We start from the raw sequence: 23862 nt of genomic DNA, 5'->3' as shown, positions 1-23862 counted from the left end.
CTGGCACTGTCCTTGGACACTTTTTGCTCAAGGCTAGCACTCTGCCACTTGAGCCACAGCACCATTTCCAGCCTTTTCTGTATATGTGATACCAAGGACTTGAACTCATGGCTTCGTGCATGCTAGACGAGCACGCTACCACTGGGCCACACTCCTGACCCCAGGATCTATCTTCTTTTTTTTTTCTTGTAGGTCATGGGGCTTGAACTTGGCCTGGGCGCTGTCCCTGACCTCTTCAGCTCAGGGCTACTGCCCTAGCCATGAGCCAAGCCCCACCTTCCATTTTCTAGATGTTAATTGGAGATAAGAGTCTCAGGTCCTTTTGCACCCAGGCTGGCTTTGAACCTTGATCCTCAGATTTCAGCCACCTGAGTAGCTAGGATTACAGGTGTGAGCCACCACAGCAGCGCTGGCTCCTGGATCTATTTTTTCAGAAAGTTTTAAGACCTCAAGCTTATGTAATATTAAACTCCTTACTATTACATCCACTGGATTCTTTCACAGAATTTAGTATTATCTGAAATTATCTTCCTAAGTAATTGTTTACATATTATGTCTGCTCCTCCAGAGAAATGAAGGTCTCGAGTACAGATGACTTGCTGCGTCTCATTCATCACATTCCTTAGTCTTTGGTTCATTTAATGAAGGAATGAATGAATTGGGATTTCCAATAACTCTGCAGAATACAGCTTATTTGGCAAAGTAGTTTACTTTTTCAAGATAGGGTCTCATCAAGGTTAACTCTGGTTGGCCTGAATCTCATGATCCTCGAGCCTCAGTATCCCAAGTGCTGGGATTAGGTTCCTGGGATTACAGGCACTCTCTACTCTGCTCATTTTATTTACTATATAGTTTTGAATACTAAATGCACGTTTGGTAATTTGCTTAAACCTGAACGGATACACACACACACACACACTTTTTTTTTGGGTCATGGGACTTGAACTCTGGGCACTGTCCCTGAGCTCTTCAGCTCAAGGCTACCACCCAACCCTTGAGCCACAGTGCTACTTCCCATTTTCTGGTGGTTAATTGGACATAAGAGTCTCATGGACATTTTGGTGCCTGGGCTGGCTTTGAACCAGGATTCTCAGATCTCAGCCTCCTGAATAGCTCGGATTACAGGCTTGAGCCACTGCACCTGGCTGAACTGATATTCTTATTTCCCTCACCAAACAGGGTCTGTGTAATTCTGGGTGACTAAAATTTTTCCATCCTCAGTCTCTTGATAATTGGAAATGTGTGTGTCACTGGACTTTTTTTTTTTTAAATGATAGTCTCTCCCTATGTTAACCGGCTGGCCTCAAATGCAAAGCTTTCCTTCTGCCTTAGAATCCTAAGTAGCCGGGCCTAAAGGTAAGGAAGATACCAGTAGAATTGCTGACAGGCGGAATAAGGTGTAGAGACAGAGAGCACATGTTTCCTCCTTTGAGTCTTAACAGTCTTAGTAAGAGGTGTGACTGCTTAGGCTGTTGGGGAGACACATGGAGATTCACACATACAAGAGTCAACAAAGGTTAGTTGCTGTTAAGATAAATATGGGGAGAAATACTGGGAAAAGCAACTTGTCCACATGCCCAAGGACAGCCAGTACCATTCATTTCCGGTCTGTCTTCCCCACCTCTCTCCCTCATTCATTCTAACTGTTAATGTCTATCTTAGGATGGATACCGTGAAAATTGAGGATGCAGAAGCCCGCGTCCTGATTTAATTATTAGCTGTAAGTAGTTGTATAAAGAGGTTACCATTTACCATGTCATTTATAAGTACAATGCTTCTTCAGCCTTTTCATCCTCCTGCCCCATCCCTCCTAACCCAGCCCCTCCCTTCATTTTTCTTGATTCCACAGGCTACGCATTGAACATGACGGCTGCATTCTCCCCGAGGTCCTGGTATGGAACCCAAGGTTTAAAAATAATTTTAACGCTACCTCACAGGGCGATGGAAGACAGAAAAGGAGTGTCAAACAAGGACAGGTATGGGACAGGCGATACCGGGCACTTTTATAGTGCAGCTGTTTTCATTTTAGGCACACTTTGCTCCGTCCCCGCAGCGTCCGGGGAGACCCACGAGCGGAGGGCGACGGCCATAGGCCTCCTCTTTACTCACCGCTTGCAGCAAAGCCCCAGGCGTCGCCTGCTGCTGTCCGGCTCCGGGGCCTGACCCCGTGGCTCCCAAGAGCAATTCATGGCGTGGCCGCTTGATTGGGACCAGCGGCAACTCCGGGCCTTTACGCTTCGGCTGTTCTATCATGGCGGTAACCAGTCCTCCTCTACACCGCCAGTGACCGCGCCAATGGCCTCCGGCGCCACGCGATTGGCTACAACTCAATCCTTCCTCGAGAACTTCCGGGTGGAGCCAACCAATGGGCTTTTAAAAAACGCTCCCTGCAACGCCTATCTGTATTGTCTCATGCGATTGGTCACTTCCTTCTGACGTCACGCGAGCGCGGTCTGGCGATTGGTGGCTGGAGTTGGCGTCCTTCCTAGGCGCGCTGTGTCTTGTGGGTGGGAAAGAGCCGTGTGGGCTTGGCGTTTCTAGCCATTCCACGGCTTTCGGGGCTTGGAGCTGTTGCTGAGTCAGTGAGTGAGGGGAAAAGTGCGATGGGGAGGTGGGTGCTCGGATCTAGACGTGACGGCTCCGTGGCACGGCCCGAGCCAGTCATTCCCAGGCCCTGTCGTTCTCAGGTACTGTTGTGAAGGCCGGGACTGCAAGGAGCCAGGGGCGGTCTACCCCCCCCCCCCTTCCATCTCGGTTCTCCGACTAGAAGAGAGTTCCGGGGTCTGCTACCCTGCGGTGCTGGCCTTATGGACGGGTGCCTTTCTTCAGCAGCCCCTGGCCATGCCCAGTCCTGTGCTAGGCGTTCGCAGGGAGAAAGGTCTGCCTCCCTGCTCACTTGAGTGCTGCGTTTAGCTGAGGAGGCCCGCCGGAGTCTGCCCCTAGTTCTGCAGTCCTTATTGGGGCCTCATCTGCGTCCCCCACATCCCCTCGTCGCTGAGAGACAGTGAGAGAGCAAATTAATAGACTGCTCCAGAGCGTAGTTTGGCCGAGAAATTGGAGGCCTATACATGTGTACCGAACCTCCAGCTTTCCTCCTACTGTTTATGTGCAGGGGTGGGGGTACAGTGGGAACAGGAACCCCTAGCCCCATTCAGCGGATTCTTTGGGAGTAGGGAACAGACATTAAGAAACTCACTAGTAAATGAGGGCTACCTAGGAGAGATATCTGATGATGAGTTCCTGAAATAAACAAGGAGACTTTTCTCAGGCAAGGTTGCCTGAACTGATATCTGATGGAAGAGTTCTAATTACATGACTAGGGGAAGGCAGCGCATTCCGTACCGAATATCACAAATGACTAAAAGTCACAAGGAGCCAGTGGGGCTAATACAGAGAATAAAGGAAAGTTTGATATTACAGGAGGATTATACATAAGGATTGCAGCTTTTACTTTAAGTCGGTAGGAAATGATTGAATGGAATCCTTTTTCTGGGCTGGAGAGCTGGGAGTGGGTTGTGGTGCTGGATGTGGCATGATCTCCTAGGTTTGATGGTGTGCACAGATTGTGGTAACTAGGGGGGCTGTAGTGAGTGTAGATAGACCACTTAGGATGCGTAGTGTTCTTGGTCAGAGATGTGAATATGATTGAGAAAGCAGTGGAATTGTAATTTGGTTCTGGAGCTCCATAGGAGGTAAAATTGGTAGGATTTGGTGATGGGTTGGATTAAGAAAGGGGAATGGAAGCTCCTAGGTTTCAGGTTCATACACTTAATGGGAACAAAGATCAACAAACCTACAGGAGAAACAGAAAGAGAACTGCCCCCAAAATGTCGCAAAAGCAAAAGGATGGGCTGTGATAGAAACTCCTATTTTAGTATTGTAAAGATTAAAAAAAATGGCTATTGGCTGTCGGGCGAGGTGGTTCACACCTGTAATCATAGCTACTCAGGAGGCTGAGATCTGAGGATCAAGGTTCAAAGCCAGCCCCAGCACAAAAGGACCTGAGACTCTTATCTCCAATTAACTTCCAGAAAATGGGAAGTGGGGCTTGGCTCAAGGGGTAGGGCATTAGCCTTGAGCTGAAGAGCTCAGGGATAATGCCCAGGCCAGGGGTAGAGTGATAGTCTTGAGCTGAAGAGCTCAAGGACAGCACTCAAGCTGAGTTCAAGCCCCTTGCCAAGAAAAAAAAAAACCTGCCTAATAGCTTTATCATGGAGCCTATGATAACCTTCACAAGAATTATTTTGTTGTTATGACAGTCCCAGAAGCCACATTCCAGGCAAAGATTCGAGCAAGGAAATGGGAAATGTTTTTCTTCTCTTTTCTTTTTCTTCTGAAGGTTGTGGAGCTTGAACTCTGGGCCTGGGCACTGTCCCTGAGTTCTTCAGCTCTAGGCTACCCACCCTACCTCTGAGCCTGGGCATTGCCCTTGAGCTCTTCAGCTCAAGGCTACCCCCCTACCCCTTGAACCACAGCGCCACTTCCAGTTTGCTGGTGATTAATTGGAGATGAGTCTACAGACTTTAGTGCCCAGACTGGCTTTGAACCATGATTCTCAGATCTCAGCCTCCTGAGTAGCTGGGATTACAGGCGTGAGCCACCTCACTCTCGCCTGGCTAGGGAAGTATTTTTCATAGATGTAATTATAAGGAGGGAATGTGGCTGTTGAAAGGGATGAGGGGCTGTCAGGATAATGTAGAAGTGAATATGGCAAAGAGAATTGTGTCATTGATAGTGTAAGATTTCTGAGAACACGGGATGAATGATAGAGGGATCAGCGTGAGGAAGACAGTTTCTTCTTTTAACAAAAGGGACAAAGGAAATGAAGTCTATCAATGGTGTGTGTTTGCTACAACACTCATGAATTCCCTAGTCATTGTATTATTCTCTTTGTGAAGGAGGAAGTAGATCATAGACTGAGAAGATTCAGAGATTTGTGAATATTGCAGAAATTTGATCCCAGCCATAACTTTTTTCTTCCTGTATTAGGATTGAATTTAGGGCCTTTCACTTGTTAGGCAGGCAGTTTACCACTTGGGCCATGTATCCAGATTTTTTTACCTCAGTTGTATTTCAGTCAAGGTCTTGCAAAAGCAAGACCTCCTCGATGCCTCCTGCTTAGCTGGGGTTACAGCTGTGCACTACCACACCTATAACTTTTTCTTTTCTTTCTTTTTTTTTTTTGAACGCAGCCTTGTGCCTCCTAGACAGATGCTGTACCACTTGAGTTACACCATTAGCCCTTTTTGCTTTAGTTAAGTAAAGTTCTTAGATTAATACATGCAAATAGGCCCTCAAATGTTAGCCATTAACAGAGGACTGTGAAAGGATGACTGCAAGAAATGTAGTGCCCTCAAGTAAGTGCTGGTTTTGGGACTAGTAACAATCAGTATTGCTAACTGAATAGATCTGGGCTGTTGAGAGTACAGATTTCTGCATTGCCCTACTCTTTTCCACACTGGATTGTGTCTCTGTAAATTTCCCTCCTCAACCAATCCAAGTCTTACCTCCCTCTGGGCTACCATTTCTTTCTCTGCATCCCTTGGCTTCTACCCACACGTTCCATGTACTGTCTTTTACTTTGAGAAGAGGCCAGGTAATAACTGGGCCTCTAGTACTTCCCTACATAGTACAGTTGTTTAAACTACTTCAGGGCAATGAAGCCTCAATAATTCTGCTTCCAGAACTATTACAAGGCAACTCTTAATAAGATACTTCAGACCTTGTCAGTTCTTTCTTTTTTCTTTTTGCCAGTCATGGGGCTTGAACTCAGGACCTGAGCACTGCCCTTTGACTTTTCTTAAGGCTAGAGCTCTACCACTTGAGCCACAGCACCACTTCTGGCTTTTTTCTATGTATATGGTACCGAAGAATCAAACCTGGGCCTTTGTGCATGCTAGGCAAGCACTTTACCACTAGGCCAAACTCCTGGCCCCACCTTGTCAATTTTTTAAGTCTTACTAATTGGAAAAAAAAGTCTTTTTATATACCCCTATTTGTACTATAACTCAGTGTTTTAGAAACTTTTGTTTGTTTTTTTGTGATAATGTATTGCTCTGTAGCTTTGCTGGCTTAACTCCCTGTGTAGGCCAAGCTGTCCTTGATCAAACTCATGACCCACTATCTCCTTTAGAAACTTTTAAAAAGCAGCACCCTCCCTCAAGTGAGATCTTAAACAGAAGCTTCATAGGTAAACTGGATCAAAGCAGAATAGACAATAGAGTTTCTATTCTTTTAGTAACCCTCAGCCCTTTCTCCTTGTTGCCATGGCCCAACCTAGAGCTGAGAGGGCAAGGGAAGTCAATCATCAGTCTGTGCCCGATTATTGAGGAGAGGCGTTTGCCCTCTTAACTGCTTTGAATGGCACTTTACTCAGGTCTGGTACATTTGGTGTGGAGGCTCGCCTCTGGTTGGTAGTCTAAAGCCAGCCTCTTGGTCTTCTTGAGCAGTGAGGTGAGACAGATGTTCCAGTCAGGTAATGAGTGCATTTTTTTTCCTATAGTGTCTTCCCTTGAGCTTCTGAATAGCTACCATAAAATCCTAGGTTCCTATAGAACACAATTTGGTAATTTTTTTTTTTTTTTTTTTTCCCAGTCTTAGGGCTTGAACTCAGGGTCTGGGTGTTGTTCATGAGCCTCTTTTGCTCAAAACCAGCACTTATTCACTTGAGCCACAACACCACTTCCAGCTTTTTTTTTTTTTTTTTCCTGTTTATGTGGTACTGAGAAATTGAACCTAAGGCTTCATGCTTGCTAGGCAAGCACTCTACCACTAAGCCACATTCCCAGCCCCTGACATTTTTTTTTTTTTGGCCAGTCCTGGGGTTTGAACTCAGGGCCTGGGCACTGGCCTTGGGCTTTCTGAAGGCTAGTGCTCACAGCTCCACTTCCAGCTTTTTCTGTGTATGCAGTACCAAGGAATCAAACCCAGAGCTTCATGCATGGGAGGCTAGCATTATACCACTAGTCTGCACTCCTAGCCCCCTTGACAAAAATTTGAAATCTTTTCTAAACCGCAAACATCTTCTTTCCTAACACAGCTAATCGATTACTGGACTATTTAAAGCTTTCCCTCAATGATGCATACCCCTTTCCTTTTGTTTTTAATTTTAATTTTTATTATAATTAATAGGAGGGTTACATTATATTCGCCAGATAGAAGGTGCACTACTTCACAAACATTGATACCCCTTCTCATGTTTTTTGTCCCCATTTCCCTCCCCCTACCCCCTTCCCTGAGCTTTTTTTGCTCAAGGCTAGTGCTCTATCAGTTGAGCCACAGCTTCACTTCCAGCTTTTTTTCTTTTTTCTTTTTTTTTGTAATTTATTGGAGATAAGAATCTCATGGCTTTCCCTACCTGGGCTGGCTTTGAGCCATGATCCTCAGATCTCAACCCCCCTGCTATGATGACAGGCATGAGCCACTGGCACTCAACGTGGTTTTCTTATTAATAGAACCTATATCTTGACAGCTTTGAGGATTAAATGAGATATTGAATGTCTATTGCTTAGCATAGTAGGTAGACATTGCTTGTAAATGTTAATTCTTACTAATATTGAGATACAGGCATACATACTCCCCCCCACTTCTAAAAGTCTGTCCTTGGCGAAAAGAATAACAACAGCAGGAACAAAAAGAACAAAAAATGAGCCAGGAGTGGTAACACATGTCTTTAGTACCAAATACTCACCCAGGAAGCTGAAGCACAAGGATTGTTTGAGCTCATTAATTAGTGGAAAAACAGGGTCAGCTAGGGCAGTATAGCAAGATTCCATCTCAAACAACAAAACAACTAAACAACAACTAAAACCCCAATAGTCTAATGGCTTTGGATCAGTAACAAATTGAAAAGAAATTAGACCAAGATAACTAAAACTGTGTTGGGGGCATGGTTCAAGTGGTAACAGCACCCTGAGTTCATACTGTAGGAACAACAACAACAAATGGTTTCCAAAATTCCCTACAATAAGAATGAAAAAGGGGATTTGAATGAAAGTATGGGATAGTCGATGTAGTGGTATGATTTTGTAAAACTTAACTGTAGATTATCTTCATTTTTTTCCTTTTATGGTTCCAGGGCCTACCTTAAGGCTTTAGTCAACATGCTAAGCTAGAGCTCTGTCTGTGAGCTACATCCCAAGTTCCATTCATTTTCTTCTCAGTACAGATGTCTCTCTAATTGTTTTAGCTTTTTTTTTTTTTTGTATTAGCTTTTCCAGAAAAGACATGGAGGAGCCATAGAACCTTAAGGATGAATTCAGGGAGACCTGAGACCATGGAAAACTTGCCTGCACTCTACACTATTTTCCAAGGAGAGGTATGTTCTTTTGGTCTTTGAAAGTGACTTATCTATAGATTTAAGAATAGATAGAGGGTAAGAGAAAAAGGAAAAGAAGAAAAAAAAGAAGAGAGCAGAGTGCTGGTGGCTCATTCCTGTAATCCTAGCTACTCAGGAGGCTGACGTCACAGTTCAAAGCCAGCCCCAGCACAAATGACAGTCATCTCCAGTTAACCACCAGAAAACTGGAAGTGGTGAAGTGGCTCAATGTAGTAGAACACTAGTCTTGAGAGTGTAAGCCCTTAACCCACAGAGAGAGAGGGAGAGGGAAAGGGAGAGGAAGAGAGAGAGGAAAAAGAAATAGATGGAGTACAAAGCATCTGGTTTTATTGCTACTGTTCAACATTGGACTGTCTCCCACATTATAGTGTAAATTGGATTGAGCAGAGGAATATTTGATGGTGCTCTAAGCTGCAGACATCTAACTACATACTTATCTTCACTTATGTATCTCATAGCATCTTTAAATTACCTTTGAAACTGATTTTTTATTTTTATTTATTTTTTTGTCAGTTGTGGGGCTTGAACTCAGGGTCTGAGCACTGTCCTTGGACTTTTCTCAAGGCTAGTGCTTGAGCCATAGCATCACTTCTGGCTTTTTTCTATGTATGTGGTACTGAGGAATCGAACTCTGGTCTTTGTGCATGCTAGGCAAGCACTCTGCCACAAGGTCAAATTCCCGGCCCCTGAAACTGAGTTTTTAAAAATGTTTTCTCTAAATGTTTTTCTTCTAGTCATTTCTGTTTTAAAACAGCAAGTGAAACTCTTGTTCATTCAGGATCTGACTTCCTAGTAGCTAGGATTTCAAGGTTGGCAACCATATCCAATGAGAGATAAATTTCTATGGTAAATAATCTACATTGCGGTTATTTTGTTGTAGGTGTAGAAACTAGCTAAGGCACTGTTCCTTCTAATCACCAGAAACATGAAAAAAGTGAGGCTCAAAGAAGTAGTTACATTCAGATGTGAATGAATACATGAATTTACATGTATGCTCTGGTGGCCGATTCCTATAATCCTAGCTACTCAGAAGGTTGAGATCTGAAAAATCTTGGTCTAGAGCCAGTCTGGGCAGACAAATCCAAGAGACTGTTACCTGTAATTGACCAGCAAAAAACTAAACTCAAGTGGTAGAGCATTGGCCATGAGTGAAAAAAACAAGCGAGAGTACAAAGGCCCTGAGTTCAAGCCCAGTACCAGCAGAAAAAAATTTCCGTCCTATTTCTAGCCATACTGTTTTCTTTTTTGTCTGTCTGTCTACCTATTTTATCTACCTATCTCCTGAAGTAGGGTCCACTATGTGGCCCAAGCTGGCCTTAAGCTTGTGATCCTCCTGTCTCATCTTCCTGAATACTGGAATTATAGATATATACCACCATGTCTAGTCTCTGGCTGTGCTACTTTCTAACTTTGTGACAAGTAACTTAATGTCTCCCAGTCTCAAATTCATCACTCATATTAAGGGGAGAACAAGTTTCAAGGCCAGTTCCACCTCTAATCTGAAGATGAGAAATTAATTTTACCCAAGGCCAGAATTCAGTTGAGATAATTACTGAATTTTCCCCCCTGAGCCATTTGAGTAATTATCTTTGGGACACCAGGTAGACTGTGGGAGCATCTAAGGCAGGTGCCATTCTGTTAATTTCACTCTGACTGCACCCTAGGAGACATAGTGATAGAAACACCTGGTATGTGGAGAAGGCAGGAAGGCCTTCCTAATTGAGCAGGGGAGCCCATCTTTTCTAAAGCACATTAACCTTTCCTTTTGGGAGAGGCCAAATTAAGGTCTGTTATTACCTCTGAAGACTGAGATGTGACCCTGGAGCTTCAGGATTGAAAAGTGAGGTTGTCTTAATTTACCGCAGCAAGGTGATTTGGGCTCTTTAACTTCCAGATGCTACTGTTAAGTGCGTTCGATAATTACACTCCTTAATAATGTTACACAACACGAGAGTCCTCAGTCCTTTTTCTAGAATTGCAAGGCAAAGCCAGTCTGAGTGCCTTTGGTTGATTCAGAAAGAAGGTGTTTGCTCTTATTTTTATTAAAAATGGAAAGACTGAGGTTCTTCACCTTGTGTCCCTTTTCACACAGCGCAGATTGTTCAGTGAACTTGTGTAAGCATTTTGTGTCTCATGCTCCTCATTTGAAAAGTGATAGGATTGGAGGAGCTAATCTCTCAAGTCCTTCCTCAGGCTCTCCCTTGCCTACATAGTAACTATCGGTGTGATTGTGCTGTGCTGTGTCCTCTGCACTATCTGGTCTGTAACTCAGCACAGCTTGTTTCCTATGGGAAATAGAAGTTTAGAGCTTTTAGATTATAACTTGTTCTTTATACTGTGTAACTTACTGAGTAAGTTTGTGTTCTCTATCCCAGTATCTCTATTAAAGTATGAAGAAAAATGGGCTAGAGGAATAGCTCAAACAGTAGAGTACCAGCTGTGAGCCAGAAAGCTGAATAAGCACAAAGTCCTGAGTTCGAGTCCTAGCATTGGCAAATGAGGAAAATGAAAGTGCTTTGTTGGAACTCAGGACCATGCACTTGGTAGAGAACCATTTGACCATACTTCCAGTCCAGAGAATTGAAAGGCTTGTTTTGTTTTGTTAATTTGTTTTCCTGGCCAGGTACTAGTGGTTCAATTCCTTGGTACCACATAAACAGAAAACGCTGGAAGTGGCCCTGTGGCTCAAGGATAGAGTCCTAGCCTTGAGCAAAAAAAAAAAAAAATGCTTAGGGACAGTCCTAGGAGGCCCCGAGCCCTGAGTTCAAGCCATAGGATTGGATAGGATTGGCAAAAAAAAAAAAAAAAAAGTTTTCCTGGTCCTGGAGTGTGAACTCTGGGTGCTGTCTCACAGCTCTTTTGCTCAAGGCTAGCACTTGACCACTTCAGCCACAGCTCCACTATAGCTTTTTTGGTGATTGGAAATAAGTGTCCCTAAGGAGCAGGCTGCTGGTGGCTCATGCCTGTAATCCCAGCTGCTCAGGAGGCTGAAATCGAGGATGGAAGTTTGAATCCAGCTCAGGCAGAAATGTCTGAGACTTGTAGCTCCAACTAACCACCCCAAAACTTGAAGTGGAGCTGTGGCTCAAAGTGTTAGAGCATTGATCTTGAGCACAAAAGCTCTAGGATAGTACCTAGGCCCCAAGTTCAAGCCCCATGATGGACAAAACTCATGGACTTTCTTGCCTGGGTTGACTTCAAACTGTGATCCTCAGATCTCAGCCTCCTGAGTAGCTAGGATTACAGGTATGAGCCACTGGTGACCTGCTGAAAGCTTTTTTTGTTTTTCTTTGTAAGTTTAGTTACAATCTTTTACTGAAATGAGTATTATTGGTATTTGGTGAAATGAGAACTGTATGTCAGAGGACCTAGGTTCTGTCTCTTGACTTTTATCTAAAGTTGTGTCACTTTCTACCAGTGGCTAATCTTTTTGTATTTTAGACTATAAATTATTATGTGGATATAAATAAATGTATATATATCATGTGCCATGTATCAGTTTGTATATATCATTTGTTGTCTGTGGCAGAAAAATGAACATAAATGGGTCAGTTCTTGGACCCTGAAAGGCAAGTTGTGTCCATTGTCTCATGGGTAGAAAATGGCACAGTTAGGAGCCACATCTTTTCACTCCAAATCCCGTGCTCTTTCTACACATTAACTGCCTCATCTGCAACAGAAAGGTCCTGCCATGCATTTTTGTGACCTTGTTCTAGATTATTGTCAGGAGGAGACCAAACATCAAATGTTAATTGCTTTGGCCATTAGAATTTTGTCTTTAAAGGGAACCCAAGAGCAGCTCTAATATAGGACTTGGAGCTCAAATTCTAGTTCTGTTACCTACTAGCTTTGGCCTTCAGTAAAATTATTTCATTTCTCCACCCATCAGTTATCTGTTGAATGCAATTAATAATACCAGTATATACAGTCATGAGGATTTGAACAATGTTTTGCATATAGGTGAGTATATTCAGCACTTGTTGGTCAATAGCAGTGCAACAGGGAGAGTCTCTTGTTTTAGTTAGGTGAAGCCAACACAGGCATTGCTCAAGATCAAGCAGCTAAAGGCACTGAAAGGAATAAAGGTGGTTTTTTTTGGTGAGGCTTGAACTGGTCCTGGGGCTTGAACTCAGAGCTGGGCACTGTCCCTGAGCTTCTTTGTATTCAAGGCTGGTGCTCTACTACTTGAGGCACAGCTCCACTTTTAGCTTCTTCTGAGTAGTTTACTGGAGATGAGAGTCTCACAGACTTTATTGCTCAGGCTGGCTTTGAACCATGATCTTCAAGCGAGGATTATAGGCGAGAGCCACTGGACCCAGCAGGAATAAAGTTGTTTTGTTTTGTCAGTCCTGGGGTTTGTGTCCTTGGTCTTCTTCCTCAAGGCTAGTGCTCTGCTACTTGAGCCATAGCACCACTCCTGGCTTTTCTATGTATGTGGTACCAAGGAATCAAATCCAGGTCTTCATGCATGCTAGAGGCTTCAGTCTTAGCAGATGTAAAGTCAGTTTATTACCTGGTATTTGTTGTTGCTCCTTCTGTTTGTGAGACCGTTGGTGATTTTAATGCATGTTTGAGTTGGGCTACCCTAGGTTCCTCTCATGTGCTCTGTGACAACACTCCAATTCCTCTGGTCTTTTTAATGTGTACACATATACTTATCAGTCTAAAATTGAACAAGAATGGGAAGAATGTTCAACAGATCAGGCAGTTTAACAGCAATGATCAGTACCAAGTAGAAATTCAGAGGGACTAGCTTAAATGCTATAGAAGGAAAAAGGTTCATTTGTATGACATGGATTTTTTTTTTTTAAATCTTTGTAGGTTGCTATGGTGACAGACTATGGAGCCTTTATCAAAATCCCAGGATGTCGGAAGCAAGGTAGAAATTCAGCTTTCCCATTTTACTCTTCACACTTTGCATAAAGTTTTATCTTATTTTCTAGTTGCTGTTTAGTTTTTGGTTTAGTGGTTTGAATATAGACAAGTGTCAGCAATTCATTTATTAAAAAAAATTTTTTTTGCCAGTCTTGGGGCTTGAACTCAGGGCCTGAACACTGTCCTTTGGCTTTCTCAAGGCAAGAGCTCTACCACTTTGAGCCACAGCACCACTTCCAGCTTTTTTTTTTTTTTCTATATATGTGGTACCAAGGAATCGAACCTAGGTCTTCATGCATGCTAGGCAAGCATTCTACCAGTAGGCCAAACTCCCAGCCCTTAAGTTATTTTTTATTGTTAGTATAAAAGTGTTATACGGAGGCGTTACAGCTACATAAGTCAGGTAATAGTACATTTCTTTTTGGATAATGTCATCCCTTCCCTCACTCCCAGTTTTTCCCTCCCTTCTCCACTCACAAGTTGTAGAGTTCATTTTCAACATAGTGTGTAGTGAGTATCACTGCTGCATTTGTTCACCCCTTGTCCCTCATTTCTGTGCCCCTATTTACTCTCCCAAAGACGGATAAGATAAACAAATAAGACAGAAATAAACAATCTTTCATGCTCGTGCTGTTTTTGAACCTAATCCTTAGATCTCAGCCTCCTGAGTAGCTAGGATTACAGGCATGAGCCACTAGTACCTGGCTGGCCTGTATTTCTTATATTACAGTATCTGTCAAAAGCTTAACTAAATGATCTTTGTAAAATAAAGCTATTCCTTTAGCCTTGGTGACTATTTTGCTGCATACTGCATCAGTGCATTAGAAATGGCTTATTAGTAGTTTTCAAGCTGGACATTGGCAGTCTGTAATTAAGTTTCTCATTTTGTGGTAGCTGAAACTTAATTTACTTCTCTCTGTCTGAAGGCAGATTTTTTTTTCTTGTTTTTGTTCTGTCAGTTTCCATAAGTGCTGTCTTTTTTCTGGCATTTTGGGAACTGTGTGGGATTAAAGGCCTGCTACCTTTTAGCAGTCAGCATAAAACTCATTTGTGCCCACACCTCATCTGATAATGCTTCTGATTGTGGCTGACAGCTTACAAGTAAAGTCAGCTTGACAGCTGTGCTGAGACAACAAGCCTTGCGGGGAGAGAGGGAGCTCAGGGACCCAGGCAGTTAGATAGGACATGTGAGTTCTAATCAGGGCATCTTTTGTAGGTTTTGGGGGGCAATAACTTGAACAATTGACTTCCTTACAGTGTGTCTTAGCTTCTGTAAGTGGGGCGATCGTTACTTTCACCTAGAAAGGATTGAGCAATAAAATAATTGTCCTCTGATCAGAACATAAGATTTTCAATTAAGGTAGGTAGGCTTTAATTTAAATTAGTTTCCCAAACCTCTTTTTCTTTCTTTTTTGTGAGTCATGGAGCTTGAACTCTGGGCCTGGGTGTTGTCCCTAAGCTCTTTAGCTCAAGGCCACCGCCCTACCTCTTGAGCCTCTGCCCCACTTCCCATTTTCTAGAGATTAATAGGAGATAAGAGTCTCACTTTTTTTTTTAGTGCCCAGGCTGGCTTTGAACTGTGATCCTCAGATGTCAGCCTCCTGAGTAGCTAGGGTTATAGGTGTGAGCCACCGTGCCCAGCTCTCTCTCTGTCTCTCTTTCTCTCTCTGTCTCTGTCTTTCTCTCTCTGCCTCTGTCTGTCTGTCAGTCTGCCTGTCTCTCATTTATTTATTTTTATTGTAAAGGTGATATACTGAGTGGTTACAGTTACATAAGTCATCACTGCTGCAGTTGTTCACCCCATGTCCCATCATTTCTACTCTCCCCCTTTACCTTCCCCATCTAAACTTCTGTTATCAGAATTCTTTTTTTTTTTTTTTTTTTTTTTTTTTTTCTCCAGTCTTGGAGCTTGAACTCAGGGTCTGAGCATGGTCCTTGGGCTTTCTCTAGGCTAGAGCTCTTCCACTTGAGCCACAGCACCATTTCCAGCTTTTTTCTGTGTATGTGGTACTGAGGAATTGAACCCAGATCTTAATGCAAGCTAGGCAAGCACTCTACTACTAGGCCAAACTCCAGGCCCCTATTATCAGAATTCTTTAACCACTACTGAGTTGAAGACTCCTTACTAATGTTCAGATCTAAATTAGATTTTCTTTCTTCTCTTGTTAATGTTTCCTCCTAGGTTTTCTTTCTTCTCTTGTAATGTTTACTCCTATATTTTATTACCCTCAGTTGAACAGAGGATTTCATTTTGACATTTCCATACATGCATATAAATTACTTTTTGTAGCTGGGTGCTAATGGCATACGCCTGCAACCGTATCTGTTCAGGAGGCTGAGATCTGAGCATTGTGGTTCAAAGCCAGACCAGGCAGGAACCTTTGCAAGATTCACCGTTTACCACCCCAAAACTGGAAATGGCGCTCAAAGTAGTAAAGTACTAGCTTTGAGCAAAAAGGCATAGGGAGAGCTCCCAGGCCCTGTGTTCAAGCTCTGATACCTAAAAAAAAAAAAAAGAAAGAAAGAAAAAGAAAAGAAAGTTAAAAAAAAAAAACACATAGAATTTTCTGTGATGATCTACATGTTCTGTATGTCTTCTGATTTATTTTCTGGCACTAACCAATTCTCCCTGCCTTTCTTCCTTCCTTTCTTCCAGTACTGGAATTTGAACTTGGGATCTTGCTACGCAGCTCTACTACCTTTCCCTACAGCTTGAACCACATTTCCACATTTCCAGCCCTTTTTGCTTTAGTTATTTTTGAGATAATGTCCTGTGTTTTGTATTGGCTGACTACTCGTGCATTGCACTCTTTTTTCCTTTTTTTTTTTTTAATTCACATAGTTGTATAAATAGGTTTCAGTTTAACAGATCCATTTATGCACACAGGCATCTTGATCAGTGTCACCCCTCCTTTGTCCCATCCTTCAACCCTGTCTTCTTGTTTCCTAGTTCATTTTATATATGTATAAAGGTGAAACTTTTTTTTTTTTTTTTTTGCCAGTCCTGGGCTTGGTCTCAGGGCTTGAGCACTGTCCTTGGACTTTCTCAAGGCTAGCACTCTACCACTTGAGCCTCAGCACCACTTCCAGCTTTTTGCTATGTATGTGGGGTACCGAGGAATTGAACTCGGGTCTTCATGCATGCTAGGCAAGCACTCTACCACTAGGCCAAACTTCCGGCCCCTAAAGGTGAAATTTTGAGAGCAGATATTTTCAGTATTAGCATTTGGCCTTCCTTGCTTATAATGGAAGATCATATTTAGTAGTAAATTCAGTTTAGTAAATAATTACTGAGCTCCTTCTGATTTCCTTTTCAAATTGTAATGCAGAAATAAGAAAAAAAATCAAGAAAGGAGCTGGTGGCTTAATGCCTGTAATTCTAGCTACTCAGGAGGCTGAAATCTAAGAATCAGAGTTCAATGTCAGCCTGGGCAAGGAAAGTCTGAGAGACTCTTATCTCCAATTAACCACCAGAAAGCCAGAAGTGGCACTGTGGATCAAATTAGTAGATCACTAGCCTGATCAAAAGAGCTCAGGGATAGTGCCCAGGCCCTGAGTTCAAGCCCCGCAACTGACAAAAAGAATAGGTGACTTTACTAAGTCAAGATATTAAATGGCAAGCCTGGGACTAGAATTCATTTATTTGTTAAGTGTGATTTATTTTTCTGGTGCTGGGAATTAAAATTAGGACCTCACACAAATGGTCAGAAGTGTTCTATTGCCAAGCTATAGTGCTGAATCTATCCTTTCCTTATTCTTTTTCTTTTGGACAGTATTGGGGTTTGAACTTGCTAAACAGGTTTTCTACTTCTGAGTCATACCTCCAAACCTTTTTTTTGGTCGATTGTGGGACTTGAACTCTGGGTCTAGGCATTAGGCATTGTTCCTGAACTCTTCAGCTTAAGGCCACCACTCTACCCCTTGAGCCACAGCACCACTTCCAGTTTTCTGATGGTTAACTAGAGATAAAGAGTCTCACAGACTTTTTAGTGCTGGGGGTGGCTTTGACCCTTGATCCTCAGATCTCAGCCTCCTGAATAGCTAAGATTACAGGCGTGAGCCACTATACCCGGCCTCCAACCCTTTTTTGCACTAATTATATTGTAGAGTCTTGCTTTCTGTCCAGTTGTATGTCAGAACCTCCATTTGCTTACTGTGTACTTCCTGTCATAGCTGGGATGACAGTGTGAACCACCATGCCTAGCTGCTTTCATTAGGACACAGTCTTGTCCAGGATGGCATGAAACTATTCTTAGCCTCTCTTAGCCTCTCGTGTGACAGACACATACTGCTGTGCCCAGCAATGGATTGAGACGGGAGCTCATGAACTTTTTTTTTTTTTTTTTTTTTTTTTGCCAACCTGGCCTTAAACTGTGATCTTGTTCCCAGCCTCCTAGGTAGCTAAGATATTGGTGTGAACCACCAGCACCTAGCTAGACCAGTCATTCTCCCCCCCGCCCCCCACTCCTGAGGCTTGAACTCAGGACCTGGACACTGTTCCTGAGCTGCTTTTGCTCAATTCTAGCACTTAAGACACAGTGCCACTTCCAGCTTTTTCTGTTCATATGTTCATATAGTACTGAGGAATTGAACCCAGGGCTTCATATGTGTTAGGCAAGCACTCTGTCACTAAGCCACATTCCCAGCCCCAGACCTGTCATTCTTGATAGTCATTGGTAACTGATTCCCAAAAGTTTATTCTAGTCTTAGTAGTACTTGTTTTACTGTGCTTTTTTTTTTTTTTACACATTTTACTAATTTAATAGATTTCCAATGGCATTATCATACAGGATGTTGGTGGTTCATGCCTGTAACCCTAGTTAGACAGGAGGCTGAGATCTGAGGACTGATATCTGTGAGATTCTCTTTGGTTGGTTGGTTGGTTGGTTTAGTCATGGGGCTTGAACTCTACCACTAGGCCAAACTCCCGGCCCCAGTTTGTAGTTTTAAATTAATTATATTTGGGCCAAGAGTGTGGTAGCCTTGAGAAAAGCCCAAGGATGGTGCCCAGGCCTTAAGTTCAAGTCCCAGAACTGGCAATAAATAAATAAATACATTATATTTTCAGTGAAAATTCCTTTTGTCTTACATGTCTTTTCCTAACCAAGTCATTTAGTGTATACGTATCAGAAACAACCTCTGTTTTGTTTTGTTTTTCTTTCTGTGCCCAGGTCTGGTCCATCGAACTCACATGTCATCCTGTCGGGTTGATAAGCCCTCTGAGATAGTGGATGTTGGAGATAAAGTGTGGGTGAAACTTATTGGCCGAGAGGTAAAATTCTATACAGTTTCAAGGGTCAGAAAAGATGAGGAAGCTGGGAATGTGGCTTAGTGGTAGAGTTCCTCATAGCATTCATAAAGCCCTGGGTTTAATTCCTCAGTACCACATAAACAGAAAAAGCCAGAAGAGGCTCTGTAACTCAGGAAAAAGATGAGCCTTGCTTTGAATTTTATGATAGTTTCAAAATGTTGTTAATTGTAGCTGAGATTTTTTTTTTTTAATCCTGTCACAATCATCTGCCTTAAAGTTAAATCTTCTGACCAGGTGCGCTGGCTCATACCTGTGATCCTGCAGAGTCAAGAATTGGAGGCTGGGAGTTTGGCCTAGTGGTAGAGTGCATGCCTAGCATGCACAAAGATTGGGGTTTGATTCCTTGGTACCACATGCCTAGAAAAAGCTAGAAGTGGTGCTATGGCTCAAATGGTAGAGCTCAGGCCCTGAGTCAAATCCCAGGACTCCCAAAATAAAAATAAAAAGAAATGGAGATTAGAAGGATCATGCTCCAAGGGCAGTTCAGATAAACAAAGAGATTGTGATACATGATCTCAGCCAATTAAGAAGGCAGGCATACAAAGCAATTTTAGGCACACTAACAAAGAAAGCAATGCCATTTTAGACTTCAAGCTCTACTACAGAAACAAAACAAGTTTGGTACTTGCACAAAAACAGTCCTGAACATCGATGGACTAAACTAGAAAACCCAGAAATAAAGCCATATACTTACAGTTATCTGGTATTTGACAAGGGAGCCAAAAATGTACAGTGGAAATATTGGTGCTGGGAAAACTGGACATCCATATGCAGAAAACTAAAACTGGATCCCTGTTTTTCACCATGCAGCAATAACAACTCAAAGTGGATTAGATATCTCAATGTCAGACCTAAAACTTTGAAACTATTGCAACATGAAGTAGGAGAAACATTAGAACATTAGGCAGGAATTTTTGAAGAGTCCCAGGGCACAACAAAAAGGAAAGAGACTTGATAAATAGGACTGTATCAAAATAGAAAGTTTCTGCACAGTAAAGGATATAGTTACTAAAGTAGAGAAGATCTTTACCAACAATCTGACAAAGGCCTACTATCCAAAATATACAAGGAGCTCAAGAGATCAACTCCTCTCGGAACTAATAAACCAACCAAATAAATGGGCAAAGGAGCCAGAGAGACTTCTCAGAAGTAAGAATGGCAAACATATGAGGAAATGTTCAACATCATTGGCCATAAAGGAAATGCAAATTAAAACAACTTTGAGATTCTGTCTTAACTCAGTTAGACTGGCCAACATTGAGAATTCAAACAACAGTAAATGTTGACAAGGATGTAGGGTGGGGAAAAAGGAACCCTAGTACAACAACTCTGGAATGTGGCCTGGAGGTCCCTCAAAAAACTAAGGATAGATCTTTCTTCTGACTCTACCTTACCACTCGTAAGATTCCTCCCAAAACATTACAAGTCAGAAGACACTTGCACATACATGTTTATTGCTGCAGTATTCACAATAACCAAATTATGAAAACCGCTCAGATGCTCTAAAATAGATGAGTAGGTAAAAAATGTAGCATTTATGCACAATGGAATTGTACTCATCCCTGAGAAAGAATAAGATTATGCCATTTGCAGAGAAATGGATGGTTCTAGAATAAATCATGTTAAGTGAGGTGTAAACCAAGCTCAGAGAGACAAATATCACATGTTCTTTCTCATGTGTGGAAGCTAGATCTAAAATACACGTGGATGTGAAAACTTGTACAAGATTCCTATACAATCATTTTAATAACAGTACAATTAAAAAACTAGACAAAAACTAGACACTGGTGCCTCAGGCCTGTAATCCTAGCTACTCAGAAGTCAGATCTGTGGATGACAGTTCAAAGCCAACCTGGACAGAAAAATCTATGAGATTCTTATCTCTAATAAACTACTTAGAAAAGTCAAAAGTGGCACTGTGGTTCAAGTGGCACAGCACTAGTCTTGAGAACAAAAAGGCTTAGGAACACAGCTCAGGCCAAGAGTTCAAGCCTCAGGACTGGACATAGTGGTACACGCTTGTCATCCTAGCTACAGGAGAAGTATAAATAGGATAGGTGTTCAGGCCAGTCTAGACAAAAGTGAAACCTTATTTTAAAAATATCAGAATTGCCGGGCTGGGAGTTTGGCTTAGTGGTAGAGTGCTTTGCCTAGCATGCACGAAGACCCAGGTTCGATTCCTCAGTACCACATACATCGAAAAAAAGCCAGAAGTGGTGGAGGCTCAAGTGGTAGAGCTCTAGCCTTGAGAAAGTCCAAGGACAGTGCTCAGGCCCTGAGCTCAAGCCCAGGACTGGCACCAAATAAATAAATAAATAAATAAATAAATAAATAAATCAGAATTGGGGCTGGGAGTTTGGCCCAGTGGTAGAGTGCTTGCCTAGCATGCATGAAGACAAGGTTCGAGTCCTCAGTACTACATACATAGAAAAAAGTTGGAAGTGGTGCTGAGGCTCAAGTGGTAGAGCTCTAGCCTTGAGAAAACCCAAGGACAGTGCTCAGTCCTTGAGGTCAAGCCCTAGGATTAGCCAAAAAAATAAAAAATAAAAAGCCACAGAGAATCTGTAGTGATTTTCCTACTATCACCATGTGCTGTGGTAGAAGTGAGAACAGTATGAATAGTAACTCCGATGAAGGTTATCAGTGTTGTGAGTGCAGAGATCACAGGAGGCATGTGAACATGCACTCATCCTGTTCTTCCAGCCCGGAAGGTCAGGGAGGGATGTGAAACAGTTGTGCTTTGATAGTATAAGTATGCAGTGTATTCTTGGTTTAGGGCATACAAGAAAGACAGGCACAATGGCATATATCTGTAATCCTAACACTTTGCAGACTGAACTAGGATCTGAAATGCTAGACCGGCCTACATTACATTACAATCTTGAGAGTTCCCAGCCAGCCTAGGTTACATAGTAACTTCACAAAAGAAAAAAGGGCCAGATATAAATGATCCCAGCTATTATGGAGCTTAGATACAATAGAAGTGGAGGAGACTTTTTTGAAAGTAAACATATATGTATGTATGTATGTATGTATGTATGTGTATGTGTGTGTGTGCATAAAAACAACTGCATATCACTACTATAGTCTGTTCAAACTTATTGAAGATAGATTTAGTTATCAGGAAAGGGCTCTCAAAGGAGATGAAACCCAAAGAAAAAGTACTTAGTCATATGAGTTGTTAGGATAAAAACATTCTAGGCCAAGAGAGCAGCTGATGCAGACTCTGAAGTGAAGGGCTTCCATGTGTCCCAGGGAGCAGAAGAAGACAAGGTGAGTAGCATGTGTCATCTTGTTTAAAGAAGTTCTAGGGCCGGGAGTTTGGCCTAGTGGTAGAGTGCTTGCTTAGCATGCACGAAGACCTGGGTTCTATTTCTTGGTACCACATACATAGGAAAAGCTATAAGTGGTGCTGTAGCTCATGTGATGGAATGCTAGCCTTGTGAAAGCTTACAGCCAGTGCCCAGGTCCTGAGTTCAAGCCCCGGACTGGCAAAAAAACCCAAAACAAACATCTAGGCCAAGTCCAGAAGGAGATTTACTCTCCAAGATGTTCTAGGCTTATAGATCTCTGAAGTTTTTGTTTTCTTCCTGGTTTACCTGGCAGGACCTTGGATATCTGAGCAGAGGAAAAGGGATGAGATGCAGGTCATTTTTCCTATAAGGTTTCTGCCATTAGGTTTGCCTATTAGACTTCTTTTTACTTCCTGGGTTCTTAGTGTAGCACTTTGTCCATTACAGAAGCCCAGCTTTATATGATGAAAACTCTGAACCCTAGTCAGGTAATTGTACATTAACAATCTCAATTATATACTTAAAATATTTGCTGACTCTACTTTTTTTTTTCCAGATGAAAAATGATAGAATAAAAGTATCCCTCTCCATGAAAGTTGTCAACCAAGGCACTGGGAAAGACCTTGATCCCAACAACGTTATCATTGAGTAGGTAAAGGGTTTGGAAAGGCTCCAGTCCCACTCAGGCTGATCTGGAACTTATACCATTTATTTATTTATTTAGTTGTTCATGAGTTATACCACTTTTGTGATCTTTAGTTTTTATGGATATGAATTACATATAACATTACTATGGAGTTCTTTCTCCTTTTTGTGCCAGTCCTGAAGCTTAAACTCAGGGCCTAGATGCGTTCCCAAGCTTTTTTGCTCAAGGCTAATACTCTACCACTGTGCTTCTAGATTTTTGGTGATTAATTGGAGACAAGAATCTTATAGACTTTGTGATCAGGCCGGCTTTGATCCTTGATCCTCAAATCTCAGCCTCCTGATTAGGTAGGATTATAGACATGAGATACTAGTGTCTGACTTAGTCTTTTTTTTTTCTTTCTTTTTGCCACTCCTGGGGCTTGAACTCAGGGCCTGAAAACTACCTTTGGGTTTTCCTTAAGGCTCTACTACTTGAGCCACAGCACCACTCCAGCTTTTTCTATGTATGTGGTAGCAGGGAATCGAACCCAGGGCTTCGTGCATGCTAGGCAAGCACTCTACCACTAGGCCACGCTCCTGGCTTGTTTGCTTGTTTGCGTGCTTGCTTGCTTGCTTGCTTTCCTTCCTTCTCTCTTTCCCTCCCTCCTTTTCTTCCTTCCTTCCCTTTTTTTTTCTTTGTCAAGGCTAATAATCTACCACTTGAGCCACAGCTTCACTTCTGGTTTTCTAATGGTTAATTGGGGATAAAAATCTCATGGACTTTCCTGCACAGATTAGCCTTGAATCATGATTTGCAGATCTCAGCCTTCTGAGTAGCTAGGATTATGGCAGTGTGAGCTGCTGGCACCTGGGTAGAGTTTTTTTGTTTTGTTTTGTTTTGTTTGTTTTTGCCAGTCCTGGGCCTTGAGCTCAGCTGAGCACTGTCCTTGGGTTTTCTCAAGGCTAGAACTCTGCCACTTGAGCCACAGCACCACTTCTGGCTTTTTTTCTATGCATGTGGTACTGAGGAATTGAACCCAGGTCTTTGTGCATGCTAGGCAAGCACTCTACCACTAGGCCAAATTCCTGGCCTAGAGTTATTTCTTAATGTTGGATTTTTTTTTTTTTCAATGTCTTCCTGCTTTGCCTTTGAGTGCTGGGATCATGAGCCTATGCCCTTAGTTCTGACTTATTGCATCAAGTTCTATGATGAAAACCTCTTAGCATTGTAGGGCTCCATCTCAGGTTTTGTTTCCTTCTCTGTCTTTTTCTGCTTTTATACTTTTAATCTGTCAACCAGACGACACTCATGAAGTACTGCTACTTGCCCTGTCCTAGTGATTTCTAAAAGATAGGTGGAGACGATGTGGGAGAATGAGGGTAGTCTGGGAGCAATTCCAGTGGTGCTTAGAGTTTCA

The 23862-nt window shown here is 42.4% G+C and overlaps 2 protein-coding genes across 4 annotated transcripts in view; one reads left to right on the top strand and one right to left on the bottom strand.

Annotated features, from left to right (window-relative positions):
* Positions 1 to 2306, bottom strand: part of Snrnp40 (small nuclear ribonucleoprotein U5 subunit 40) — a 26969-nt gene extending 24663 nt beyond the window's left edge. The window contains exon 1 of the mRNA XM_090335374.1: positions 2110 to 2306. Coding sequence (XP_090191500.1) covers positions 2110 to 2253 — 144 coding nt within the window. The 5' untranslated portion in view covers positions 2254 to 2306. The remainder of the gene's footprint in view (positions 1 to 2109) is intronic.
* The window catches only part of Zcchc17 (zinc finger CCHC-type containing 17), a 41044-nt gene continuing 18833 nt past the window's right edge, over positions 1652 to 23862 (top strand). The window contains exons 1-6 of one of the 3 annotated variants that reach the window (XM_090335377.1): positions 1652 to 1720; positions 1850 to 1976; positions 8211 to 8317; positions 13160 to 13217; positions 18385 to 18485; positions 22374 to 22465. In XM_090335377.1, coding sequence (XP_090191503.1) covers positions 8252 to 8317; positions 13160 to 13217; positions 18385 to 18485; positions 22374 to 22465 — 317 coding nt within the window. In that variant the 5' untranslated portion in view covers positions 1652 to 1720; positions 1850 to 1976; positions 8211 to 8251. The other 2 variants (XM_090335376.1, XM_090335378.1) reach the window with 2 other exon arrangements.

The sequence above is a fragment of the Megascapheus bottae genome, chromosome 6 (genome assembly GCF_031878675.1).
Source record: "Megascapheus bottae isolate mThoBot1 chromosome 6, mThoBot2.hap1, whole genome shotgun sequence".
NCBI lineage: Eukaryota > Metazoa > Chordata > Mammalia > Rodentia > Geomyidae > Megascapheus > Megascapheus bottae.
The sequence above is the reverse complement of the archived record's forward strand: the minus strand, read 5'-3'. Positions and strand labels throughout refer to the sequence as shown.